This window comes from Mesoplodon mirus (assembly GCF_964341445.2).
Source record: "Mesoplodon mirus genome assembly, chromosome: 4".
NCBI lineage: Eukaryota > Metazoa > Chordata > Mammalia > Artiodactyla > Ziphiidae > Mesoplodon > Mesoplodon mirus.
In genome coordinates this window covers 5664121-5680688 of record NC_138979.1, presented here as the reverse complement: position 1 = coordinate 5680688, position 16568 = coordinate 5664121, and the positions used below count along the sequence as shown (strand labels likewise).

At 40.8% G+C, this 16568-nt stretch overlaps 1 protein-coding gene across 1 annotated transcript in view; it reads right to left on the bottom strand.

Moving 5' to 3' along the window:
• CUBN (cubilin) overlaps nucleotides 1-16568 on the bottom strand; it is a 270373-nt gene that overhangs the window by 52692 nt on the left and 201113 nt on the right. The window contains exons 54-56 of the mRNA XM_082617071.1: nucleotides 15687-15874; nucleotides 9935-10091; nucleotides 8108-8257 (exon numbers count right to left, since the gene is read on the bottom strand). Of these exons, the coding sequence (XP_082473197.1) occupies nucleotides 8108-8257; nucleotides 9935-10091; nucleotides 15687-15874 (495 nt within the window). The remainder of the gene's footprint in view (nucleotides 1-8107; nucleotides 8258-9934; nucleotides 10092-15686; nucleotides 15875-16568) is intronic.

Sequence of the window (16568 nt, the reverse complement as noted above, 5' to 3'; positions counted from 1 at the left end):
TCCTCACCAACACTTGTCTTTAGAGTATGAAATGGTAGTACATTGTGGTTTTGATTTGCCTGTCTCTATGAGTAACGATGTTGAGCATCTTTTCATGTGCTTATTGGCCATTTGTATATCTTGGAAGAAATATCTGTTCAGATTCTTTGCCACTTTAAAAATATTTAGTTAGGCCACACTGTGTGGCTTGCTCAGTCTTAGTTCCCCAACAAGGGACTGAACCCAGACCCTCGGCAGTGAAAGCGAGGAGTCCTAACCACTGGACCACCAGGGAATTCCCTCCTTTGCCATTTTTAAACTGGGATATATGTTTCTTAATGTTCAGTTCTAAGAGTTCTTTTCTATTCTAGATACTAGAATGGTCATGAATTTTTATTTCTCTTGGGTAAATACCTGGGAGTAGAATTGCTGGGTCATAAATAAGGTATGTATTTAATTCTATAAGAAACTACCAGTCAAATTCTTCCAAGTGGTTATATCAGTACCTATTCTCATGAGGAATGTTTGAAACTTCCAGTTGCTCTGCATGCTTGTCAACATTTGATATTGTCAGTCTTTTTCATTTTAGTCATTTTGTTGTGTGTGAAATGGTACCTCATTGTGATATTTAATTTACATTGTTCTGATGGCTAATGATATAGAATATTTTTCATGTTCTCATTGACAAAAACAACAGAAAACACTTTTATCTCATCTAGATGATAACTTGAACGTGTACCTAACACCCACACACACACACACACACACACGCACGCATTTTACCTACTTAAAATTCCCCATCGGAACTGCCCCAAACTACGTTACAATCTCTTATATAAGCACATACTATGACATAATGGACTTTACAATCAGACTGCCTGTTTGCTGTTAGAACATTCTTATAAATTAAAGAAACTGTGGTATACACTTACTTTATAATTTCAAGTCCCCTGGCCATAGATCTTGGTTCAAGGGTGGGCATGTGACCTAGGCCAATCCATTTAGAGTAAATTTCAGGTAAACTGTTTGGAATCTGGAATAGACAGTAGTGTGCTGGTAAATAGAACAACCAGCTCTCCGAGGGATAGAGGAACACCCTCATTTGTAGCATTTGCTAATTTCTGTGGTAGAAATACTCCCACTATAGCCAATGTCAAGTTATCAACGCGAGGTCATTAAATGCAGAATTTGGACCAGAGGAGCATGACTGACTCTTGCAAGATGGTACAAGCCAACTCCAGCATGCCACTGGATAAACATCCTCTCTCTTCCTAGACATGCAGGAGGGGTATGCAAGCCCCACTGTGAGGGCAGCTACCCTACAGCCAAGACAGAAGTCAGCTTTAGGGTGAGACTCACACTGGAGTAGCACAGAGTGAGAACAGAAAAAGTGAAACGTTTGATGACAAAATGAAAATGCTAGATTAAGCGGATATGAGGGACCACCAACTTTGAGGCTGTCTAGAAGGAAAGCCAATAAATTGCCCTTTTATGTTTAAACCAGGTTGAATTAAGTCTCCTGTTAATAGTGCCATAAAAATTCCTAATTGATATAGTAAATTATCCTAATCATAATCATGGTTGCAATTATTCTTTTTTTTTTTTTTTTTTTTTTTTGTTCGGTATGCAGGCCTCTCACTGTTGTGGCCTCTCCCGTTGCAGAGCACAGGCTCCAGACGTGCAGGCTCAGCAGCCATGGCTCACGGGCCCAGCCGCTCTGCGGCATGTGGGATCTTCCCGGACCGGGGCATGAACCCGTGTCCCCTGCATCGGCAGGCGGACTCTCAACCACTGCGCCACCAGGGAAGCCCTGCAATTATTCTTTATGGAACCCCACCGTCTTGAGCACTGCTGATAGATTGACTGATTACTCCAAGGTAGGATATCAGACCCCATCTAGGCCAATCAGATGTGTTCAAACTGTAACTGAGTAAGAAGGAGTCAACAGTGGGAGCCAAACATGTTCAACTTGGAAAACAGCAGCAGCGGTCTCCTGACTGCGGTAGGAAGCTGGGCTGTAACAAGAGGAAATGAAGCTGTCATGCAGAAAGAGAGGGGGAAAGACAGAACATTTTGAAGGATTCATGTTCTGGAAGCCTATTAGTCCCCTTCTTATTATTAAACCTTCTTTTGACGAGATGAGATAACCCAGTATCCTTTCTATAAACTCTACATCTAAGCAAACTTGAAGATAATCTACTGCTTTTAACTGAAAGAATCTTGATGCATGCATTTTTAATATATTTGTACATTAAAAGCCCCCTCCTCTTTTAATTGTATTATCTTAAAGAAAATTGATATTTTTTATCAGAAAATATCTATGCAATTTAAATTTTAAGTCATTTTAGGAACACATTTGGCATTTTAGCTATGTTTTTATACAACTGAAGAAATTTTGAGGTATCAATTCAAGATATGTTTATTAAAGTAAGCCCAAAGGATTCCTTTATTTTGAAAATCCTTGAATAGAAATGCTTCTAATTGGGAATAAATCTACAAGTTAAAAATGTTAAAGACTTAACTTTAGTGACCTTACCATGTAATAAGAAACAGTATGATGTTGGAAAAACAGGACACAAAAGAAACATTAAACTCAGATTCACAGTTTGAATACTGTCAAATTGTGTACCTTAATTATAGCCTTAGAATTTTTCTTGTTCCAAGAGCTCCACTGGAATTTAAAACATTCAGAGGAGGTGAATGTGAGAATCAAAAAATAGTATGAATTAGCTATAAAAATATCTTTAGGCAGCAACAATACATTAAGTTGTAAAAGCAAAATCACAGAATGAAAGGAAATACTGCTGATGCTAGATTAAAATCTCAGTTCTACTTTGGTCGAATGACCTGCTATGCAGATATCCTTTAAAAAAATCTAAAATTAAATTTTCTTCCTTTTTTCTTTTTAGCTTTATATTAGGCATACCCTGTAAACCAGGACTTCTAAGTTAACGAAGGAGAATTCAGGCAAATATTACGTAGGACTTGCCATGCGGCTGCTCTGGAAATCTAGCCCTATTCCTCTCGGGGCCTTTGAAGCCATCTCTAGAGGACAGTAAACAAAATGCATTTGCATTGGTTCTCGCCCATTTTCTGTGCCAAGGGACTACTCGCTATCCAGTTCTTATCAAGAGATACTCTGGATCTGAGAAAAACTGAGTTTAGAATTTACCTAGATGTAGGATTTTTTAGTTAAGAATTCTAAACCCCTCATTATCAGCGGAGGAATCAATGTTATTACCCAGATTTTTTTAAATAAATTTATTTATTTTATTTATTTATTTTTGGCTGTATTGGGTCTTCGTTCCTGGGCGCGGGCTTTCTCTAGTTGCGGCGAGCAGGGGCTACTCTTCGTTGCGGTGCGTGAACTTCTCATTGCAGTGGCTTCTCTTGTTGTGGAGCAAGGGCTCTAGGCGCACGGGCTCAGTAGTTGTGGCACACAGGCTCAGTAGTTGTGGCACGCAGGCTCTACAGCACAGGCTCAGTAGTTGTGGCACACGGGCTTAGTTGCTCTGCAGCATGTGGGATCTTCCCGGACCAGGGCTCGAACCTGTGTCGCCTGCATTGGCAGGAGGATTCTTAACCCCTGTGCCACCAGGAAAGCCCCATTACCCAATTTTAATGATAGCAAAATCAAGGCACAGAAGGCACTGGCTTGTCTTAGGTTACCTCATCTGTTAAGTGTTTTCTTTATAAAGTAAAAAAAAAACAAAAAACCTATAATCCTCCCAGTAACTTGGAGGCATCTACTTGGCCACATGAATAATGAAAACAGAAAAATATACTTTTAGATTGTTCAATATTTGGGAAAATAAAATGAGTATTTATTTGATGACATCTGATTCCAAAATAAGTACATTGGAAACTGATGGTTTCTCTCTCATGCTTTCTCGTTATATTTTGTTTATTTTTGCCATTTTGTTTTTGACCAAAGTAACATTTTGAATTTGTCAAATCTCTATTTTATTTCACAACTTTGGAAGACGCTGTTAAGAATACCAAGAGCCATTTTAGTCTTGAGGTAACTTAAAAAAGTCTTGTAAACGCTCAGATGGAATTTTCTTCTATGACTTTTGATTTCCCTGAAATTTTTATAGTTCAGTAGGGATTATATAGGAAACATACGTCTGTATTTCATAGAATGACTAGCATTGGAAAGGTAATAATAAGGAGAAAGAGAAACTTAGGCCAACATAAAATACCATAACATAATTTCAGGGCAACTTATTTAGCGGAAAGTAGGTCACTGAACATTTGTAACTTCCCTGCAGGAAGAGCACCAGTGTGTAGGTCAATAACCAATAAACTAGCCTGAATAGTAAAACCTTTCCTAACCAGTTGTCAGTGTTTAGTAAACACAGTGTATGGACAAGTGTGTTTCCCTCTAGCATTCTGTAGCCTGGAATAGTCCATCTTCTTCTTGATAAATCCACCTTTTGTGCCAATGGCCCACCACAAAAAGCAGATCCAGAACTTTCAACTTCACCCAGGTCAACGCAGGGTCTGCTGGCTGCTTGGGCTCAGAAATACTTAGTCATTTGGACAGAATCTCTCAGAAACAGGTCTATGGCCTATGGCAGCTAGGAAGACCAATGCTCCTGCAGACAGGCTGTGATTTTTCGTGAGAGCTACTCTCACTCTGTTTTATCACAATACACTGCACAGGAATTCCCCAGGCTCACTTAAGGGGTGGAAGGTGATTTTTACTGTAGCTAGTTGATCTCTAACTTGCTGATGGTATTCCATGAACGTGGCACTGATATGATTAGTGATAAGAATCTAACCACAAAATAAATCTGATTAATGTTGCCCTTTTCAGGAATCATCATGATTCATTTCATCTAAGCCAGAAATTACTCACTTAGCAGTTTGAAAACGCTGAGTACATGTAACACTGGAAATGTTATCATAAGGATATTATCTTATAAAAAGATCAGTCTCTTCAACTGGGTGAGAACAAGCAAATCCATTAGTAAAAAGAAATCACTTAAGGGCTTCCCTGGTGGCGCAGTGGTTCAGAGTCCGCCTGCCCATGCAGGGGATGCGGGTTCGTGCCCCGGTCCGGGAGGATCCCATGTGCCGCGGAGCGGCTGGGCCCGTGAGCCATGGCCACTTAGCCTGCATGTCCGGAGCCTGTGCTCCGCAACGGGAGAGGCCACAGCAGTGAGAGGCACGCTTACCGCAAAAAAAAAAAAAGAAGAAGAAATCACTTAATCTGGCAAAACCAAATATCTGTTCGCAGCCAACTTGTGTTAAAGGTCGTGTCTGGAGATCCTGACTGGTGGCAGCAAAAATAACGAAACAATAGTTCACGAGGTATGTTTCTAGGGCATGATCTGATATTCACAACTACTATTTTATATCAGTATTTTTGTAAAAATTATAGTGATTACCAGAAAGATTAAGTAATTTGTACAAAGTCATGTGACTAGTAGGTGGCCAATCTGGCATTGAGACTGGTCCTAAAATACCGCGCCTGCCCTACCCCACCCCAGGTCAGGTAGTCTAGAGTATGCTCGCCCCTTTACCCCACCTGTCAACTAAACTCAGGGAGCTACTGTGCGGTGTCAGTATAGGTTCCCTTCTAATAACACATGTACCGTTGGTATAGGCAGTGCTTTCTGTGGCTATATTATATAGTACATTTACCAGCATCTCCTTTTTCAGTCTAAATAATATTGGCATGTGATATTCTTGTGTTTATGGAATTTAGTGAGGACAAATGCACATAGAAATGCACAATCCAAGCCACATGTTTTTCCCGTTATTAAGATAACTTTTTCACTTAATATCAAAAAACAAACACCCCAATCAAAAAATGGGAAGAAGATCTAAACAGAGATTTCCCCGACGAAGACATACAAATGGCCAATAGGCACTTGAAAAAATGCTCAACATCGATAATTATTAGAGAAATGTGATTCAAAACCACCATGAGCTATCACCTCACATTGGTCAGAATGGCCATCATCAAAAAGTCTACAAACAATAATGATTGAGAGGGTGTTGAGAACAGGGAACCCTCCTACACTGTTGGTGGAAATGTAAATTGGTGCAACCACTATAGAGAACAGTATGGCGGTTCCTTAAAAAATTAAAAATAGAGTTACCGTGTGATCCATGGATCCCACTCCTGGGCATATAGTTCCTGGAGAAAACTATAATTTGAAAAGATACATGCACCCCAATGTTCATTGCAGCACTATTTACAATAGCCAAGACATGGAAGCAACCTAAGTGTCCATTGACAGACGAATGGGTAAAGAAGATGTGAGATACACACACACACACACACACACACACTGGAATATGACTCAGCCATAAAGAAACAATGAAATAATGCCATTTGCAGCAATATGGATGGACCTAGAGACGATCATACTAAATGAAGTAAGTCAGACAGAGAAAAACAAATATCATATGACAGTTCTTATATGTGGAATCTAAAAATTAACACAAATGAACTTATTTACAAAACAGAAATAGACTCAGAGACAGAGAAAACAAACTTAGGGTTACCAAAAGGGAAAAGTAGGGGGAGGGATAAATTAGGAGTTTGGGAGTAACATATACACACTACTATATATAAAACAGATAACCAACAGGGACCTACTGTATAGCACAGGGAACCATACTCAATATTTTGTAATAACCTAAAAGGGAAAAGAATCTGTAAAAGAATATATATATGTACGTATAACTGAATCACTTTGCTGCACACCTGAAACAAACACAACATTGTAAGCCAACTATACTTCAATAAAAATTAAAATAAAAAAATAAAATAAAATAACATTCCCTTAATTATAAGATAATAGAAAAGATATAAAGAAGAGAATAAATATCACCTATAAATCTATGACACGGTAGTAACAACTCTTTAATTACTAGTTAATAGTCTTACAGATTTTATTCACAGAGTTTATTTTAAATAAAAAAATAGGATCTCTTATATAAACTGTTTTACCTTCCCTTAATACTTTATATATCATGAACATCTTTTTATATTGCTGGAATTTTGTGTTAGCAAATGCTGAGAAGATTATATTTTACCTCATAGTCCATTCGTACAGTGACATACATCAATTCATACCTGGCATTTTCCAGCAAACACATACCAAAAACTACAGTATATAGAGATGTAGGAAAAGGAGGTCACAGAAAATGCTTCCAGTGAGAGAGACTTTGTATAATTTATCAACCTATGAGTACTGATGTGTCATTTTTATTTTTATGAAACATAAATTTCCTGGATGCTGAATATTGTAGAACACTTTGCTAAGTTTAACTTTTCACTGCCATGGGAGACCAACCCAAATAGAAAGAAATTTTGGTTGGGCAGATGAAGCTTGGCAAACGTACAGATTAATTGTAATTTAGAAATGAAAAGTTAATTCGTGAAAAATATTAAAATGACTGAGTGGTTGGAGATGCCCATCCACTTGAAGGGAACTTTTCTCTGCCGTATGATACCACCTGAGTAAACATCAAGCTGTGTCCGGTGTAGTCAGAACCCAGCCCAGACCAGCAGCTCCACTGTCCCCTTCGCCAACAGGCAGGGAATGAACCCAAAGGGGCACTGTGGTTAGGGATTTCCCAGTCCCTATGGTACTGATGAAGATGAAAATGAAAAAGAAGATGAGAGCGTATCCCACAGTCATATTTAATGAAAGTAGAACACAAATATTTATTAATTTTATTAATTCATTCAACATTTATGGAGCACCTACTTTGACTCAGAAGTGAAGTTTCTCTTGCTAGTTTATAGTGTATGTGTGTGTGTGTGACTGTGTGAAGGCACCTGTACATGTGTAGAATAAACGCAAATGAATAAATTAGAAACTATGATTAACATGTAATAGATTTCAGACTTATTTTCTTTAGGCCATTTATGTGATGCTTATGTTCTTAAAGCTCTTGCATTATTTTTTAACCTCTGGATGGAATGTACAGGATGATACCTGTGTTCTTAAAACATTGGATGGAGTTTTAATCAAGTTTACATCAACTCCACTCTGTAACATTTTAAATATTTTCCTCAGATGGTGATTTTAGACAATCTCTGCCTCTGCTTATCACTCACTCATTTATTAAGAACCAATTGTAATTTAGATAAGAATAAACTTACCTTCCAGATGGAAAGACACAAAAGTCAAGAGGACCACGGACAAAGGACTGGCCTCTATGATGTAGGTACAGTTCATGTTGTTGTCATATTGCTTTGGGTAGTTTGGAGAAACAATGTAACCTGAAGGATTAGTGAAATTCCTTCCACATCCTAAGTGGGAAGAAAAAGCCATTATCAGAACATTTGTTCTCCCAGATAGCATCTCTTTATCAGTGAGGGAAAGCCTCAACTTTCCTAAGCTCTCTAGAAACGTATTCTCTGAGCTACTCCAAATGGAAGTAACAATAACTAAAAGAATGGAGCTCTGATTTAAAAATAAATATGCAGGGCCTCCCTGGTGGCGCAGTGGTTGAGAGTCCGCCTGCCGATGCAGGGGATACGGGTTCGTGCCCCGGTCTGGGAGGATCCCATATGCCGCGGAGCGGCTGGGCCTGTGGGCCGTGGCCGCTGGGCCTGCGCGTCCGGAGCCTGTGCTCCGCAACGGGAGAGGCCACAACAGTGAGAGGCCCGCATACCGCAAAGAGAAAAAAAAAAATAATAATAATAATAAAAAAAAATAAAAATAAATATGCAAAATCAGAATATTATATAGTTTTTAGAAAAATGATGCAGAGTTTTGGGCTAAGTAGAAATTTTACCACAAATCCATTGCAAATCACTTAATTTTAAGATATTAAAGGAAGAATGACTTAGCAAAGATTGAAGAGGATTCATGTAGCTAAAGAAATAAAACTAATGAAAAGTGATCTGTGCCAGATCAATACACTTAACAGTTTTAAAATATCTTATTATATTATAGAAAAATATGTTCTTTTCATTACCATTGTAATACGGCTATAAAAATAATACCTGCTTTATAAAAATGGTTGAATTTACTAATCCCAACTCAAAAAATTCTCACATGATTCCCAGGTGTCAGAAATGAAGAGAACTACCTTTTTACCACTAAAATGACATTTGTTTTTATCTAACCACTAACTAGTTAATCCACACACTCCCTATCTATCACATAGATAGAAAATATCAGTATCCTTTTAAACCAATATTAAAACACACACATACACTGACACAACGAACCAAGTGAAGACCTAGAATTAGGTCTGCGGTGGTCTTTTGTTACTGCCTTTACACCACCCTCTTATTCATGCCTGAAATACCTGTTCACTGCATTATTTCCTCTGATTCCTTTCGTCAAACTTTTTCCTAAACAGTGGCTTGCAAATAGTTGCTACTTAATTCAGCCAACAAGCACACACACCACTGTGTCTCAGACTTGAAAACTACATGTCCCACTCTTCTACCTGGTGAGTAGTCGTCAGAGAGGGAAGGGGAAACCCTGAAGAAAGCGGCCCCCAAGGTTGACTGAGCGTGAAAATCATCTGGGTGAGAGCGAACACATGTAAGTCCCTAGCCAGGGAAATTCTGCATTCCCATAGGCCTGGGGGGAAGACCGTGTTTTTACAGCCCCAGGTGAGGTCCATGCAGGCAGGCAATGCGCTTCAGGCCCGGCCTGCTGATTGGCTACTAATTAGGGCCTCCTGGGCTTCTGCCCAATTCCTGCCCCGATGCGGATTTTAGGTTAATTTCAGGCATTAGCGACGGGCACTCAGGCCTTCTACACCATTTCTCTACTGACCCACGGTTGGATTCAGTTCCATTCTGGCTGATGTGGAAGGAAAGGCGAACTCAGGATTAGGTGGCCCACCCAGACTCTCCCCACGGACCTCCAGGCCAGCCAACCCTGGAGCAGACCCCTTCTCCCCAAGCCTGCCTGTGGCAGCCACGCCCTTCCAAGGGCCCCTGGGTTTGGTTTTCAGCCCTACTTACGGCTAACGAAGGATGCAGAGAAGCCCTGAGCTGGGACGTCCTGTGACTGGAACACAGCAGTGAAGGCATTTCTGGGCGTGATGACGGGACCCGGGGCCACATTCCCGCAGCTCGAGGCTAACAGGGCCTGGTCGGCCTCCTGAGTGCCTGCCCACACCTAGCAAAGCCAGAAACATGACTTAGTGCTCCAGGTTTTCCCTCGTCCATGTTTAATTTGTGCTCAGGCTAGAAAATAATAGCACTCAGGTGTATATAGACTAAACATAATGGTAAATAAAACACACAAATCTGCAATATTTTCTTTTGAGAACCATTTCTTTAGGCTGCTTTTTTATAGTATAGCCCATTCGTGACTCTTGCAAGGAGACTGTTCATTTTTGTGTATCTAGGCAGTGATTTAAAAAAAAACAACAACTCAGTCACTACCCAGTTTCCTCTTGCTTTTTCCTAGTTGACCTGATCTAGCTCAATTTGCTATGTTCCGGGGGAAACAGAGCGGCATGTGTGCTGCTGTGGGGTTTACCATCTGTCCTGGATGGCTGGCAAATTGTGGGTTGCACGTAGAGAAGATTTACCAAGCAAGAAGCCCATGGGAAGAAAGTGGATATGAATTCCAGGTCTACATGTAATTGGCATGAATTGGGATAAATCATGGAAGGCTTCCTGGCACTGTTGAATTTTAAGGTTCATTTTGAAGAAAGGATGAGATTCAGTCTCTCTGCAATTCACTAAAGACTGCATCACCAACACCCAGGTAGACCCCGGCCACTTTACAAGAAGCAAATGATGATACGCTCATTTGAGAAATAAATTGTGAGGCTCAAAATTCCAACTTTGATCAGACCAATCCTAGGCCAGCCTAGGGAAGGATATTAATCATAGACTCACGTTTAAATGCAAATTCCAACTGTGAAAGGAGCTGCTGTGGAGCCGCTGAGTGTGTAGGAGGGGCTTTGCCCGACTTCAAGAGAGGCCTGAAGAAGCCCCACGGGCAGGAAGGGGCGGGGCTGGTTCAAACAGAGCGAAAACTGAGTCAGGAGTGAGGCGGGGCAGCAGTCGGTGCAAGCCCCGTGGCATGTCAGGGGTCCGGGCCACAGCCTGGACGTGGCAAGGGGCCTCCAGGAGGCTTGAAGCTCAAAGCAGAGACGAGAAGGAAGAGAGAGGACGCTGGGAGATCAGCCAGGAGGCTGTGCAGTAGTTCAGGCAAGAGATCATGGTATCTACAGCGTTGAGTCACTCAAGGAAAATATTGATATTGGTAATAAATGCACATTATTGGAGGAAAACGACGGTTAAGCTTGTTTAACCAGTGAGTCTCAACCGGGAGCAATTTTGCCCTTCCCGGGGGCATTTGGTGATGTCTGCAAGTGTTTTCAATTGTCACATTTGGTGTGGGCGTGGCACGTAGTGGGCAGGAGCCAGGGGCGCTGCTGAGCGTCCTATGATGCCCCTCCCCAAACCCCCAACTAGGAATTATCTAGCCCGGGAAGGCAAGAAGGTAATTGGGTTTGGATTAGTCTTACTTAACTGTTTAACATCATTCCCTTCCCATCAAATTACTCATTCTGAACATACCACTCTCAGGACTATTCCTCAAACAAAGCAATCACACACCCAGCCGTCACAAACGTTTCTATTAGCAAATCAGCGCCCGGGAAGGGGTGTGAGGGACCGCCAGTTCAGAGCGCCATCGGCTCCTTAAAGTTGTATCATTTCAACTGATTCTCAAACACTGCGAATCCTGCTGTTAATCACCTTACTGAAGTCCAATTATATTTGCCATTTATGAGATATGGGAGGTGCCTGGGACTGGAACAAAAGCAAAGATATTCTGCCAAATCAAAAGATAAAAAAAAGGTCATGGGGGCTTCCCTGGTGGTGCGGTGGTTGGGAGTCCGCCTGCCGATGCAGGGGACGCAGGTTCGAGCTCCGGTCCGGGAAGGTGCCACATGCCACGGAGCGGCTGGGCCCGTGAGCCATGGCCGCTGAGCCTGCGCGTCCGGAGCCTGTGCTCCGCAACGGGAGAGGCCACGGCAGTGAGAGGCCCACGTACCGCAAAACAAACAAACAAACAAACAAACAAAAAAGGTCAGGAAAGAAGTGCACACCCCCTATTTTCCCTAATATCCCCTTTATGTCCCCTGACCCCCTGCCTTTAACTATACAGGGAAGCAGTATACAGAAGTTTTCTAACCACATTCTGTTAAATTGTAAACATGACTTACCGAGAGAGAGATCTGCATGTGCTATTCTTACAAACATCACTCAAGAGGTGAAGTGATAAGAGCTAAAACTTTTAGGAAAGAATCTCCAGTTCTTTAACAAAGAACTCCAAGAATCCTCACGGGCTTATACTTTTCTGAAGTCATTAATTATGGATCTGACATCTCTACCTTTTGGCTCAAGAACACGGGTGTTATATGATAATAATGGTAAAGAGTTGTTAATTATTCATCGATACCTGTCAGTCAAGATCTCATTTCATTGGCTCTGTGACCTAGAACTCATTTAAATGATATTGGACCTACAAAATGTTACAAAACTGTCAAAAACTTCCTGACGTTTCTTAGGGTTTGTACAATTCACCCTGGCTTCAGGTGATATTTTATCACTCAAGCAATTAAAAAAACCCGTTTACTGAGTATCTGCAGATTCACACACAGTTGTAAGATACAGAGAAATCTCCTGTACCCATTTCCCAGATTCCTCCAACAATGACAGCTTGTAAAACTGTAATATAATATCATAACTAGGACGCTGACTCGACACAGTCCACCCATCTTACTCAGTGTCCCAGGCTCACGCACGTGTGCGTGTATTCTGTTACATACAAGCTTATACCACCACATTCAAGACACCAAGCAGCTCCAACACCGAGGTTCCCTAGAGTTGCCCTTTTATAACCACACATGACTCATTCCCACACTCACATCCTGCTAACCTCTGGTAGTCTGTCCTCCGTTTCTAAGCATTGTCATTTCAAAAATATTATGTAAATGGAACAATAGAGTATGTAACCTTTCGGGATTGGCTTTTTTCACTTGGTTTAATTCCCTGGTGATTTGTTCAGATCCTTAGCCTGTCAAAAGTTTATTTCTACCAAGGAGTTGTACTCCACAGTATGGAGGTACCAGAGTTCACTGAACTATTCACCTGTTGAAGAACATGTGCACTGATTCCAGTCTTTGTCTATTGCCTATAAAGCTGCTATGAACATTTGTGCACAGGTTTTTGTGCAGACATAGTTTACATTACTCTGGGATAAATGCCCAGGAGTATACTTGCTGGATCTTATGTTAAGTGCACGTTTAGTTTTATAAGAAACTGCCAAACTATTTTTCAGAGTGGTGTGCCATTTTATGTTCCCACTGGCAATGAATAAGTGATACAGCTTCGCTGCGAGCTTGGCAGGATTTGGTGCCATCGCTGTTTTTATTCTGGGCAGTCTGACGGGTGTGTGGCAAACATTGTGGTTTTAAGTCTCATTCTTCCTAATGGCTATAGTGATGTTGAACATCTTTTCGTATGTTTATTCACCACCCGAATATCCTCTTCGGTGAAATATCTGTTCATATCTTTTGCCCATATTCTAATTGGACTCTGTATTTTTACTGTTGGGTGTGAGAGTTCTCTCTGTACTTTAGATAGTAGTCTGTTGTCAGGTAAGTGCTTTGGAAATCTTTTCTCCCAGTTTGTAGCTTGTCTTTTCATCTCTTTACAGAGCAAAATATTTTTAATTTTGATATGGTAAAATTTATTAATTTTTCCTTTTACGGATTATTCTTTTGATGTTTAGTCTAAGAACTTTTCATCTATCTCTAGGTCCCAAAGATTTTCTGTTCTTTTTCTCCTCAAAGTTTATAGCTGTATATTTACATTTAGGTTTATGGTCTATTTTGAGTTATTTTTTTTTTTTTGCCGTACGTACGCGGGCCTCTCACTGTTGTGGCCTCTCCCGTTGCGGAGCACAGGCTCCAGATGCGCAGGCTCAGTGGCCATGGCTCACGGGCCCAGCTGCTCCGCGGCACGTGGGATCTTCCCGGACCGGGGCACGAACCCGCGTCCCCTGCATCGGCAGGCGGACTCTCAACCACTGTGCCACCAGGGAAGCCCTATTTTGAGTGAATTTTTGTATAAGGTTTGACGTTAAGGGCTGCTTGCTGGAGCTGGGCCCCTCTTGCCTGTCTTATTTACCCACCTCAGTATCTCTTGGCAAAAACTGGAGTCTCAGGCCCAGCAGGGAAAGAGTGTGTTTCCCAGGCCACTGAGTTCTGTCAGAGTTCCAGATGGATCCCACCTGCCAGTGGTTCAGCCTTGCCTGCTGTCAGAGGGATTCCCATTCCATCCAGAGGAGAAACGGGACTGAATAACTTTTCACATTCCATTTTTACAATTGAAGAACCTGAAAGACTTTACTTTGTCTATATATTTGATGTTGACTCAATTCCTGAGAGAGTTCATTTGTTTCATGAAAAAAGCAATTAGGAAAAGTGTATACGATGTTTTGTTTTACATGTATTATATACAAGTCTAGGATTTTTATTGAAACAGCATGCATGGATCAGTTAGATATAAAACATAATTTGAGAGATGATGTAAAATAATAACAACATCGACAATACAAGTCATTTCTACTCATTAGGTGGCTTTATATTCCAAGTACTGAGCACTGTTTATGTTATTATATCATATTACCTCTAATGCTTAAAACAGTCCTACTAAAGTAGGAATTAGTCTCTTCATTTTACAGCTGAGTAATTTAAAGCCCAAATGTGTAATTGGCTCATAGAGGAACATTCAGGTGGTAAATGCAAGAGATGCGGAGTCCAGGTGAATGTTCTTTCCCCTAAAAGGTGTTATGTCCTCTTAGCGATAAAACATGAGATATAAAATAGCACAGATGGAATGAATTTGTAATACAGTTATCACGGTCATAAGTCAATGAATAATGATGTCAGTGCCACAGGAGCTGTATTTACAACTGGAGAGGAAGAGAGCCTTACTGACTGACCCATGGCCATGATTTTACATGGATGGGTCCCTCACGGTCTGGTCAGCTTGTGGGCGCTTAAGGCTCAGGTGAAGGCTGGCACTAGTGCGTGTCTAGCCTTCTGTAATTTTTATAGGATACTCTAAATGTTGCCTGTCATGGTGACTTTGATTCATTTTGTCCTTGAGGGTCTATTAGAAAGAAAGAAAAAAGAAAAGAAAGAGAAAACGAGAAAGAAAGAAAGAAAGAGAGAAAGAAAGAAAGAGAAGAAAGAAAGAAAGAAAGAAAAAAGAAAGAGAGAGAGAGAAAGAAAGAAAGAAAGAAAGAGAGAAAGAAAAAAGAAAGAGAGAGAAAGAAAGAAAGAAAAAAGAAAGAGAGAGAGAGAAAGAAAGAAGGAAAGAGAGAGGGAGGGAGGGAGGAAGGAAGGAAGGAAGGGAGGGAGGGAGGAAGAAATCCGCCCTTCTCTTTTTAGTTTCTATAGAAAGGAAGAACCGTGAATGCTCATGAGAATTTAATAAGGCGACACAATCTCCTAAATTAAGTGTCTTTGCTTATGTATTAGCGAATGAAAGTCACAGGGCAATGTGTGTTGTGGTCCAAATTTTAACTCCTAGTGGTTGAGGTTTCTCACTTTTTCATTCAAGAAATCCAAGCAGCAAAATTGTCCTTCTCCTCCTTTGAGAGGCAGTGAGTCATTTCTAGTCTAAACGTTTACGTTCCTGCAACCAGCTTGGCTCCAATTAAATATACAAGTGCACTGACCTTCACAAAGCTGTTCCGACACTGTCTGTCCCCACTGGGGATGAGGAAGTTGTTGTCAAAGCTGAGTTCCAAGTGTTTACTTTGGTGAGTAATGACTGTCCAGGAACATCTGACGTTCTCGGGAAAATTCTGAGGCCAGTGGGGGGATCTGATTGTACCATTGTCTAAATGAAGTATTCCACCACAACCTGAAAAATTGTCATGGAAAAGTCATTACCTTGTGATGAAAATAACAATTCTGGTAACTGAAGACTTCTGGAGAGGACGCATTTCCAAATGTGAGATATCAGTGCATCTTTCCTTACATATGAGTCTCTGACCTTCAAGGCAGGTCACAACAAGGACTCTCAGCAAATGGAAGGTCACTGAAGCCACAGGAGGCTACAGCTGTTACTGTTCCATTACACCTATACTGAACTCACCTGAGACCATTAATCCTTGCCATGAAGAGGAGAGACTTCTATCCTGTCTTCAAACAAGAGCAATAATTTTTACTCCCCTTGAGACTGTAGTATTTGTGGCCCAACAATCTCAAGCTTTGTCTTTTATTGCCACTAACACATGAGAATATAAGTCTATACTCATCTGCAATTTTACGCTAACATGCTGGATGGGAGAAAATGATTTTGAGGAGGGGAAAATCATCCATTAAGTAAACTGGTTCATTCATATTGAAATGCCGACGGATGAACAATAAATTACAGGGATTGAAAGAAAGAAAAATCTAGAACTATTTTGTAATATTAAAGTACGTTCTTAAGAGATGGCAAAAGAAAAAAATATGAACTCAAAACAAAATGAAGTTAAAGAGTATTCCCTGTATCTTTTGCTTTTAAACCCTTGGAAAACCAGTGGTTCATCTCAGCTCCCCTCTGCTTCAGC